We start from the raw sequence: 12,510 nt of genomic DNA, 5'->3' as shown, positions 1-12,510 counted from the left end.
AGGAAGAAGGATAAATGTATAGATAATTTAACAATTACAAAGTTCAGTATATTAAAATAAATAAATGCTGTTGTTGGAATAGCATTACAAGTGAACCAAGTAAAGAGCTTTCTTCTACTTCATTCTGCTTTTAGTCCACATGCTTTAGTTTTCACTATTCTTGAAACATGATGTGTTCTTCTTTCTATACTGTAGATTGTATTTCTGTCAGAGCATTACTAAAAATGAAGCCCTTTCAAGGTCAAGTTGTCAGTATTTTTGTTTTTGTTTTTATTGGTGTCATGGGTAATCTTTCAGCCTTTATAGATCTGAGCAGTATTATTTGTGTCATACAGATGAGGGTATTGTTGTAAGTTTTTTTTGCGTTGCATGATTCCCTGTCTAAGCTACAGCTTTTTTTGGTTGTATATTTTTAGTGGCAGTTAGTGTGCTCTCATTGGATGATTCTCAGAGATTATGTCTGTTCACGTGAATAAATGCAGAAACATTTGGCTATGCTGCTTATTTTTCAGTGTTTTGACCATACAGGGCAAAGTTTTGAGAATCTGAAGTACAGAGGAGCCTGGGTAAATGACAGGCCACCAAAATTCAGTTTTTTTCTTAGGGAATTAACATCAGCTCAGTAGTGAGCTACACATGTCATGAATGTAGTCCACAGTAATGGAATTAAGTCTTCATTGTTCACTCAAGTGTGTAATGTTCTGAGGAACATACTGTGTATGTGTGTGTGTGTGTGTGTATATATATATATATATATAAATATATATATATATATATATATATATATATATATATATATATATATATATATATATATATATATACACTGTGTGTGTCCACTTTACATCAATACTCTTAAGAGGTGGAATACTCACAAAAGATTTTATACTTGATACTTGACATACATAATATATGATTAAGTTAGTGGAATTGTTTTAAACAAGTCAAGCGTTCATATTGTTTCAATTTATTGTACTGAAAATAGGATTCACAGTTCTTAATATTGTAACAGCACTGACAAGTGGTTTTCCATCACCATAAGTATAGGCACCTATGAAAATGGCCAACCTGAAATAATGAGAAGCACTTTTAAGGATAGCAAGCCACCTCAAAGAGACATGTAAAGAGAAAGTAAATCTGACACCAGTACTATGTTGGTGTCAGGTGCGGGATGGGGAAAAAAACCTAATGTCCGACACAGCTAAGCACTAAGTGCTGCAAAACCCTACAATGAACTTACCTGGCTCTTCAGAGGAGATGCTGGAAAGTGTTAATGGAGCTTTGGGCTCATGGAGCTGGAGAAAAGTGTGGCTGATTGAGTTGCCATTGTCCCCAGACAAGCCATGTACAACAGAGCTGATGGTAAAACTGCACAGGCAAAGGATGAGGCAGATTGCAGGGTGTTATAGGGAAGTCATGTTGGGAGAGTCTTAAAGCTGAGATCCTGACCGCTAACAGTGTTTGCAGTCTCAGTCCAGCACAGGAAAACAGGTGAAATACTGTTAGATCAGCAGCTCCACACAAGGAGTTTCTGCGGTTAACTTGCAATCGTCAGATCAGTGGACAGACACCTACTCTGTGCCACCTCACAGTTCTTTTTTGCTTTTTTATCAATAATAACTTAATATTGAAAGATATACAGGTAAAATTCTGTTACAATGAACTGCCAGGGACCTAAAAATTTATAAAAATATTTATTGTAGTGTGATCTGCCACTCTCCTATACACAGACACAGCAGTCAGACAGGGTTGTGACCAGGTAGTGGTCAAGTAATCCTGTTCCCTTCATTTACAATGTTCCTTGCATCACCCATCGAGATCTTTTCTGTTTGCTTCGGTGAAGAGCCACAGCAGAACTGTGAGCCTGCTGTTGCTCCGGCAGTGGATAAACTGTCTTCCACAGATGTGATGATCGCACTTCGGGACACTCTTCGGTGTGTTGTCCAGTTGGGGGAGGTCCCAAGAGAGTTTAGAAACCTAACATTTTCTTGAGTGAGTGCCGCATTAATAGGAATGTTTCTTGAATGAGCATCACTGAACCACTGTAATGGAATTATACCTGTAATATGCACTCACTCAAAAAATCTTAAATAACACTAATATTTATATATTATGATTTTAAGTGATATAATTTTCCATATTGTTTATATATTTTTTGACTTATTCCTCCTCTGCAAGTTTCTGCAATCTGTCAGAAAGCTCCTAAAATATTTATATTTATTATTCACGGCCATCTTGTGAATAACCAAAATCGCAAATAGTTCGCAAATGTGCAGTGGTTACTGTATTTTAATTACTACTCTATGTATTTAAGGCAAATAGATATAATATGATAGATCCCCCAACTGCTACAATATATATCTCTCCCTTGAACCCTCAGGTACCACACCAAACACCAGGTAAAAGTGCTACAATAATTATTTTTATTCTTATAACAAAGTACACCAAGCACCCTCCACTCTACACTACTCATAAATCAATCACAAACACAATAAACCAATCCTCCGACTCCCAGGCGCGTTGCCCTCCTACCACCCAGCTCAGCTCGCTGTCTGGGAGCTCCCACAGTCCTTTTATATTCCCTGACCCGGAAGTGTTCCCAGTCCCCAGTCCGTGTGATCCTGTATCACTTCCGGGTCAGGTAAAGTTCTTTTCTTCACCCCGGAAGCCCGACACTCTTCCTCTGACGAACTTCCGGGTTATAGGGCAAATAAGGCTCCCCAAGCCTCCCTAGAGCGGCTCCTGGTGGCCCCCACGGTATCCAGGGCTGTCCATAAAAACTACAATGTCCATGAGGCTCTGCTGGAATTCGAAGACCTTCCATGCCGCTGGGAGGGCTCCCTCTGGCGGCCTGAGGGTATTGGCCGGGATACAATATGGACCACAATATTTAAAAATCCGTAAAATATAATGGTAAAAAGGTAGTTAAAAAAAGAGGAAACAATCATCTGCTGCACTAATAAGTGTTCTGTTCTTTTGCTTTCTTCTCCTTTAGTATCTAAAGATAGTCAATTACTTATCCATTTGCCAGACTTGAGGCTTTAAAGCAAAATGTTTTTGTATTGGTATATACTGTAAGCAGATGTTTCCACCCATGGTGAATTGTGCAAACAGACTGGTTAAAAAAGCCTGAATGGGATTCCTACATTTTTGTAGTTGTTCCTTAAAGCTGTTCAGATATCTTTTGTTTAAGTAGTGTCTGTATTATACTTGAAGGAAAATAACCACCAGATTTCTTAAATGAGCAACATTTACACACCCTTATGTTGACTATTCAGCTGTCTTACAGCTACAGAAAATTATGTGCTGACAGGAAAAACAGCATAGCACATTTTTTTTAATATACAGTATACTATATTCTAATATACTGTACTTATATTTCTTACCCTGTTTTTTTTTTGCATTCTGTGGATGTTTCGGTATTTCTTTACTAATACAGTTTTTCCTTGCCAAATCTTTGTTTTTGGCTAGATAGGAGTGGAAATTTACTGTATTTATTTATTTAAATTTAAAATTGTAGAAATAGCAAATTATTTATTTCAACTCTTCATACTTCAGAAAGAATACGTTGTGATATTAAAAGAGGCATAAATTTTAAATTTAAAAGTGCTTTTTAAACTCTGTTGCTATTTACGGAGAATTTAAAATATGTGAAACAGCTTAAAATAGTGAAGTTCCATAGGATAACTTGCATTTGAGCAGGAAAAAAACAGCTTTGTCTCAGTTGACAGAAGGCTGTCCATTTGATTGATAATAATAGCAGTTACATGTGAAAAATATGAACATGTTGTACCTGGAACTCTGGACTTCTGCCACAGTTCTCATATGTTTAACTTTTAGTTTCTGAATTGGGTCGTCGCCAAGATGAGTGAAACTCATTCAATTAGTCTTACTTATTTCTGTTTTCATTTTAGGTGGCAAATGTCTTGAGTGAAATCAGGAGTAATTTTTTTCATTCTCCATTTCTATTCTTAAAGCTCTTATAGATAATGCCTAGTAAAAAGTAATCTATACTAGCTATGCTACCCATCTAAAGCAGATTGAAATCTAAGTGATCAATGTAGACCTTAGTATTAACGTTTGCAGTGCACCATATTTTGGAATGTATTTTGTAATGCATATAGTAATAAATAATAAAATGCATTACTACAAATGTTTGTGATGCATCATCTGTTGGAATAACAAATACAATACATGTCTTTGTTATTTGCCATTTAGCTTGAGATTTGTAAAAGTACTGTTAATGTTTGTGATTTGCCATCTGTTGAAATGACAAATGCAAAATGCACATGTCTCTGCTGTATGTCATTTGGTATGGGATGGTTAAAATCAGTATTAATGTTTGTGATGCACCATCCGTTGAAATGATGGAAACATTGCAATCCAGATGTACACACAGATGCACAAACATTTGTCCTTTTTTTAAGGCGGATCTGTGAAACAGACTGCTGTTTTTTCACAATGCCAATGTGGAAGGGATATTGTTTTACATCCTTTTCTGGTAATAATATATACTGTATATGGGGCATTTTTATATAGATGATTACCTTTTTAAACTTTGCATTTTCGTCAGAATACATTTAAAACCTTTAGAATTTTTATGAATGAATACTACTTAGCTACATACTGCCTTTTGTTCAGTATTTCTAGCCACTGTAGTAATCTCTTCTGAGGTTTAATGTAGTTGGTGACACAATATTAAAAATAAAATGTTAACTTTTGATTCATATCCTCTAACAAATGTATGCAGCGGCAAATAACATTACTTTTACATTGTAAGGCAAAAGTTAAACCGAAATATGTTTGTTAATCAAGTTTTTAATATAGTATACTAGCAAAATACCCACGCTTTGCAGCGGCGAAGTACTGCCTTAAAATTTTTATTAAGAAGAAAATTAAACCATTTTAAACTGAGGGAAAATATACCAATAATTATTTGTTAAGGATCTCTTTGTATACCACATTGTGAGCTCGGCCCTCCGGTTGTAACATGACCAAGCTGTGCGCTGAGCTTACTCTTGAGCATGTAACTTACAGTTGGCCATGTGAACAGTAATCTTGTCTCAAATCTCACAGCTTGGATTGCTGCTGGCATAATCGGTTTGAGTTTCATGGTTTGTTTCAATTACGACAGTATTTGTAGGACTTGTGTTGAAGAGACATTCGGCATCTGTCAAGCGTTGTAAGTATAGAACTGGTTTCATCGATAATTTCACATCCAGCTTTTGAGAGTTTAAACATTCATAAACATAAAAGTGTCCACTACTGAAATCGTCACCTGTGAATCTAAGATGTTTAAGAGGCATTGGCGGTTGTCGAAAGGTGTAAAATATTTGGCCATTTCGGTACACTTGAAAGCGACAACCGAACAATTCAGTGTCAGCCATCAACTCACATGCAGATCCATAGGTGAAGGGCTTAAGCATTTCACTCTTATAGTGCTCCTGTGTAGTATAATTATCTCCTGTACCGTCATCAATCCACACCTTCAACCTGCCCTAGTCATTCAATACATAAGACACAATGTTCCTCCGGATATCAAGAGTGAGCCTGATACGGCCGTGCAATATGTAACATGAAACCACTCGGTAAGTGACAGTTCTTTGATCGATGGTGATCACCTCGATAGACATGTTAATGGGCATACGGTTGGAATGATAAAGGAAATGGGTACCTGAACAATGTAAAGTAAGTCTAAAATAGCTACACCATAACTATAATCATAATAAATGAACAATAAAACATCGGAGAAGCCATGGATTACATTAAAAGGCTGTAGTTATCAGCAGAGAGACGTGAATCCCTAGCAAGGCGTAGCAAGGAAGGGAATGTAGAGACCGGAGCGACGGAAGACCTTATATAAGCAGGCAGCGAACCACGTGGGAGGCGTTGGGATGGGGGAACCCAACACCGCCTCACACAGTGACTGAGCTGCAGGCTATGGACGTATATATATGCGTAATTAGGAATCAGTTAGCATTGGGAACCCGCGTACCAAATTTCTTGAAGATGGGCCCATAAGTAACAAAGACCGTTGAAAAGTTCAATATGGTGGCATCATACCACTGAAATAAGTACGTACATTGGTTTTGGTTAGCGCAAGGAAGCCGCTTACCACATTTCGTGAAGATGGGGCCATAAATAAGAAAGTTCAACATGGCGGACGTTGTCGACTGTTATGACTGTTACGCGTAGAATTTTGAAATGAAACCTGCTTAACTTTTGTAAGTAAGCTGTAAGGAATGAGCCTGCCAAATTTCAGCCTTCTACCTACACGGGAAGTTGGAGAATTAGTGACATTGGAAACTTCAATATGGCGGCCGACAGTGGCATCATACCATCGAAATAAATACGTACACCGGTTTTGGTTAGCGCAGGGAAGCCACCTACCAAATTTCGTGAAGATGGGGCCATAAATAAGAAAGTTCAACATGGCTGACGTTGTCGACCGTTACGTGTAGAATTTCGAAATGAAACCTGCTTAACTTTTGTAAGTAAGCTGTAAGGAATAAGTCTGCCAAATTTCAGCTTTCTACCTACACGGGAAGTTGGAGAATTAGTGATGAGGGAGGGAGGGAGTGAGTGAGTGAGTGAGTGAGGGAGGAAGGAAGGGAGGGAGGGAGGGCTTTGCCTTTTTTATTAGTATAGATTTATTTATGTAAAACATTTTTTTGTAGAAACAGCTACTTTTCCTCATGAGAGAAAAGCTCAGATTGTCAATGTGGAAGGAAATGGCTGCATCCTGTACACATGGAAGGTAATATCTTTTTAACTTTGTCAGGTTTCAGTGACTAATTGAAATGATTTACAGAAGTGATGTGTGTCTTTATAAGATAGTTTAGGGAGAGAACTATAAGGTATAGGGAAAATGTCACTATATTTTAAATGTTTTTCATGGGATTAGACCAGATGGGTTAGCCTTCACTCCCCACATGCATCATTGAGCTCAAGAGCCTATTGCCGCTTTGCTGGTTGTCCTGTCTTGGACCAATTTTGGTAGGTACTAACGACTGCATACTAGAAACACCCCACAAGACCCGCTGTTTTGGAGATTCTGTGACCCAGTTGACTAGCCATCACAATTTGGCACTTGTCAAAGTCGCTCAGATCTTTACGCATTCCCATTTTTCTGCTTCCAACACATCACCTTTAAGAACTGACTGTTAACTTGCTGCCTAAAAAAAGTAAACTTTTTTCATGTTGTCATTATGGGGTGTTGTGTGAAGAATTCTGAGGAAAAAAATTAATTTAATCCATTTTGGAATAAGGCTGTAATATAACAAAATGTGGAAAAAGAGATGCGCTGTGAATACTGTCCAGATGCATTGTATTTTTGTTATCCAAATAAGTCAGTATTAGTTGCTGTGTGTTAAGTGAAAGTGTTATTTTTCTTTGGCAGGGTGCTTATGGAAGTACATATGTGGGAATTTATGATCCGTCTTCAAGACAAAACAAGGTATAATCTAAAAGTCTAAATCTAAGGAAAAGTTTATTGTAAACAATATTTTTTACTTTAAATATGCACTTTATAGTATGCTGTATTTGATCTGATTTTTAACATATTTATGTTTAAAATACATTTGTAGAATGTTTTGAGATGGTATTGATATATTTGTTATATGAAATAACACAAAAACTATTATACAATAGTTGACTTTACAGTTCATTGATTATCGTTTTCTTATATACTTGTGTTGCCATACGATGCAGCATGTTTATTGTTTCCTCAGCAGGTCTTTCCGAAGTACTCAGGAACATTACTGATGTATTTACATCTTTTCCATGACTTGGGTCAACCCTGGCCCTTAGACCGGACTTACCAGAGTTTTTGCATTTCATTTAATACCAGTAACGGCGCACTGCACAATAACGTGCAGTGAATACACTTGTCTTATACATTTCATCCTCTTTCTCTGTACATTTAGCATTCGTTTGCTCAGTGGTTGATGCGTTTGCTGCTTCCTCAGCAGCTCTTCTTTTCTCCACCCTAGTGGCCGCCCTTCTCTTCTTTTGTCGGCATCTTTTTGCGTTAGAATTAAGTCAGTGTTTGTGTTGCAAAAACATTTTCTCTAATTTTTCACGTAAGCTGGCATTTAAGTGTTCAATCTGCCTCAAGAATGATTTAAGCTATGAAAAGGTAGGGGAAGTGATGGTGAAGGTGGTAAGGATGAGAACAGCCCCAATATGCATGCACTGCACGGCCGCCCTGCTGCCTACTGCCAAGAGTTGATTTTACAATAAAATAAAATAAAAATTAAAAAGAGGAATACCCTTGGAGGTCAATCATCAACACAAAAGCAGATAGTAGACGTCATGTAGTATATGTGTACCAAATTTCAGGTCAATTGGTCAAACGGTTTGCGAGCTACAGATGATTTAAAATCCTGGACAGACAAACGAACAGTCATGATAACGTATTATATATAAATATAAAGAAAAGAAAAGAGGTTCATGGCACTGCTTGTCTGTTCTTGAGCCTTCTGCATTTGTCAGATGTTTGTGCTAATAAATTTCTTGGATATTTTCAAAGTTGCTCAGTCGTTTGTTTTCTCCTAGTTCATTGTAATAGTGGAACAATCACACAATAATTGTATGTTAGTTTGTAAATGTTTGAAAAATATGTGAATGGAGTTATCCAGTCAGGCATCAAGAAAAATTATGCTATCTTTCCACTTCTTTCTTTTCACTTACATTGGTTCAATAACCAATTAAAAATGTTCAGAATGATCATACTAAGAAAATCTAGAAAAAAAAAAAAATCTGTCAAGTAATTTTTCTTGGTCTTGTAAAAAATATGTTAACTACGTGTCTGGCATGTTCATTTTAGAGTTCTTGCCAAAAGGTCTGAACAGATCCAAAGAGAATTAGATTTTTTTAAAACTGAGATAATAGACAACATTGCTTTCCCACAGAAAGTTACAGCATAGAAGGTGGATTGCGATTCTTCTAGTTGAGTAAAATAAGTCTTTGTGAAAGTGGTATAGCATAGGATAGAATGTTATAACTGATTTTTTGTGGCACACTTTTAATCCATCTGTTAGAAATCCAAATATTGCTGTTAAGGCAGTAGGAGTGGTTGTAAACCTGAGGCATACTGAGAGAGATATATGGTACAAATCTTTTGTCCAAAATAGTTTAAGTGAAGGACATTCCCAAAACATGTGATCTGGTTAGGCACATGCTTGATAACATTACTCACTAGTTGAATGTTGCCCTGGGTACAAATGTAAGTAAGATACATGTGATCATTGAAAACATATAATTGAATTATGGTTTGTTTGGTATATATTGAACTAGTACTTTATCAATAGATGAAATTTCACTCATTTTTTGAAATGTAAATTGATAACTCTCTTTCCTATTGCTCCCTAAGATCAGTAAATAGCAAATTCTGTGACTTATATACTATGCAGGTACTATTTCAATCTTCAATCACACTAGTTAGTATAACTACAAATATAGACATGGATTAGGATTTATAAAGTTCAGTAATAGCTTTTATCAAATCTTATAATTTGCATATAGTGGAAGGTATTTTGCTGGGAGAATAAATCTGGAGCTTAATTGTTCAAAAGATCCAAACATATTAGCCGTGTAGAGATCCACAGATTTAAAAAGAAAAGGCTGAAATGGGAGATTGACATGTACAGGGTGGAACAGAATAAAGTTTTTTTTGCCTTAAAATTGTAGTACATTCATTCCATAACTTTAGTAAGTGGTGGGCCATTGAATTGATGATAATTATGATGATAATTGACTAGAGTACAGTGGAAAGCATTATTTATTGTATGTGTTATAGTAATATATTTTTTTCCTCATAAACTCATAGTTTAAATGCTTTTGCTTAGCTGAGAAGGTTCAAATCAATTTGGATTCATCCAAATTCGTTCAGGATTTCCATATATTTTTTTTATCCCAACAGAAAACTTTTTTTCTCCTAAAAGCTGTAAAATACAACTGAAAAATATTTAGGGTCTTATTAAAATATACCTGTAGCCTCTTCTATGTTAGTTTCTTTTGAAGACTGGTGAGTTGGTGTCCAGGTTGACTTCATTTTTGTTAAACTGTTTTTTTCCACAATTAAGATACCTGCGACATTTCAAATGTGAACACATTAGGGGCATTCTTCTTACCAGCACACAAACTCTCTGAACATGTATTTCATTTGTGGAATCCAGAGATACGTTTATTCGATAGATAGATACTTTATTAATCCCAAGGGGAAATTCACATAATCCAGCAGCAGTATACTGATACAAAAAACAATATTAAATTAAATAGTACGGTAATAAAAATGCATGTAAAAGCAGACAATAACTTTGAGTAATGTTAGCATTTACTCCCCTGGGTGGAATTGAAGAGTCGCATAGTGTGGGGGAGGAACGATCTCCTCAGTCTGTCAGTGGAACAGGACAGTGACAAAAGTCTGTCACTGAAGCTACTCCTCTGCCTGGCAATGACACTGTTCAGTGGATGCAGTGGATTCTTCATGATTGACAGGAGTTTGCTTAATGCCCGTCGCTCTGCCACAGATGTTAAACTGTCCAACTTTATTCCTACAATAGAGCCTGCCTTCTTAACAATTTTTTCCAGACGTGAGGCGTCTTTCATCTTTATGCTGCCTCCCCAGCACACCACCACGTAGAAGAGGGCACTCGCCACAACCGTCTGGTAGAATATCTGCAGCATCTTATTGCAGATGTTGAAGGATGCCAACCTTCTAAGAAAGTATAGTCGGCTCTGACCTTTCCGTCACAGAGCATCAGTATTGGCAGTCCAGTCCAATTTATCATCGTGCTGCACTCCCAGGTATTTATAGGTCTGCACCCTCTGCACACAGTCACCTCTGATGATCATAGGGTCCATGAGGGGCCTGGGCCTCCTAAAATCCACCACCAGCTCCTTGGTCTTGCTGGTGTTAAGGTGTAAGTGGTTTGAGTCGCACCATTTAACAAAGTCCTTAATTAGTTTCCTATACTCCTCCTCCTGCCCACTCCTGATGCAGCCCACAATAGCAGTGTCATCAGCGAACTTTTGCACGTGTCAGGACTCCGAGTCGTATTGGAAGTCTGATGTATATAGATTGAACAGGACTGGAGAATATTATATAGAATATATTATTCAGTAACATGTTGAAATAAGCTACAAGTTAAATATTGTTTTATGCATTTTTGTTTCATTTCACACAAATATTTTTCATCCATCTGCTATAGTTAACAATATTGGGGAGCCTATGAAATAAAGTACACTTACTAGAATTCAGGGTGGAGTTCTTTTTCTCATCGGTGCTCATTCACATTCTCTCTACGGTCAATTTACTGCCACTAGTCCACTTTCTTTCCATGTCTTTGGGGGTGTGACAGACAAAACTGGTGCATCCATAAGAATTCATATGAAAACACTGGCATTTTCTAAATCGAGACTGATCACGTGTTGGATTCCAATAGCAAACACTGGATCTGTTTAAGTAGCAGAACTAGTTCATCCACCACTGTGCTGTTAATTTGCTTTTTAAATTGATTTCTGTTTTGTGTATTCGGTGGCATTTTTGCCAATTTCTGTGCCCATCTTTGTGAGCTTCCTTATTGTGGTGGAAACTTGCATGCAAACTGTTCAGATTAAGGATTCAGCAGTTAGCTGACAATATCATGGGCTGAGTTGCACAATGAGGATGTAACATCTGGCAGAAAAAGAAATCATGTGAAACAGTGAATGTCTCATGAATATTATTTTGTAATGGTGAAGCAATAAAACTTACTTGTTTAAATGTGATGATTTTGTTATTGTTTATTTGGAATAAATTATATAATATTGAAATTATTTTCAGATTCTCTATTCCTTTGAGAAAGAAGTTTCCATTATCAGCTGCTCCGTCAACAGAGCAAACACACTGTTGGGTACTGTATGTCATAATCTTAATAATGCATATACTAATACAGTACAATATAATTTTGGTGTATTTTTGAGATATCATTAGCCTGTTTTCTGATATATCTATACCATTTCTTAATTTGATTTTACTAGTGATATGTTATAAGCGTCACTGTGTTTGTTAAAGTTAAATTATTTATCTTTTTTTAAAACTGAACCACTGGAGCTCATTTGTTTTCTGTCTTTTAGTCTGAGAAACATGGAGTAGGCAGATCAGTTTTCTTTAGAAGAAAATTTTACTGGGACAGTTTCTAAGCACTTGAATAAAATTAGTTAATATAACTTATTAAGCTATATTTGTTGCATTATATTGTTGTACACAATGTGTCTCTTCTTGGCTTAAAAATCTGTCTTTCATTTTAGCTGTTAGTATTTTGCAGAAGACGGACCATTTGAAAGATCACTTCCGGCCAGGTAATTTAATTCATCATTACAGTTTCTTACATAAATTGAGAATGGCAATACCCTTAAATTCAATGCACGTTGCAAATTTAATATTACATTATTTAATGCATTTTACTGTTTTTACAGATGACTATAACAGTGTTGTACATCCCAGCTTTCATTGAAATCTTAAGC

General features: G+C 36.5%; 1 protein-coding gene across 2 annotated transcripts in view; it reads left to right on the top strand.

Moving 5' to 3' along the window:
• LOC120533917 (gamma-secretase activating protein) overlaps positions 1-12,510 on the top strand; it is a 156,685-nt gene that overhangs the window by 16,662 nt on the left and 127,513 nt on the right. For both annotated transcript variants that reach the window (XM_039761032.1, XM_039761030.1), the window contains exons 2-5: positions 6,678-6,757; positions 7,400-7,456; positions 11,828-11,897; positions 12,295-12,345. In XM_039761032.1, the coding sequence (XP_039616966.1) occupies positions 6,678-6,757; positions 7,400-7,456; positions 11,828-11,897; positions 12,295-12,345 (258 nt within the window). The remainder of the gene's footprint in view (positions 1-6,677; positions 6,758-7,399; positions 7,457-11,827; positions 11,898-12,294; positions 12,346-12,510) is intronic.

This window comes from Polypterus senegalus, chromosome 8 (genome assembly GCF_016835505.1).
Source record: "Polypterus senegalus isolate Bchr_013 chromosome 8, ASM1683550v1, whole genome shotgun sequence".
Taxonomy (NCBI): domain Eukaryota; kingdom Metazoa; phylum Chordata; class Cladistia; order Polypteriformes; family Polypteridae; genus Polypterus; species Polypterus senegalus.
The sequence above is the reverse complement of the archived record's forward strand: the minus strand, read 5'-3'. Positions and strand labels throughout refer to the sequence as shown.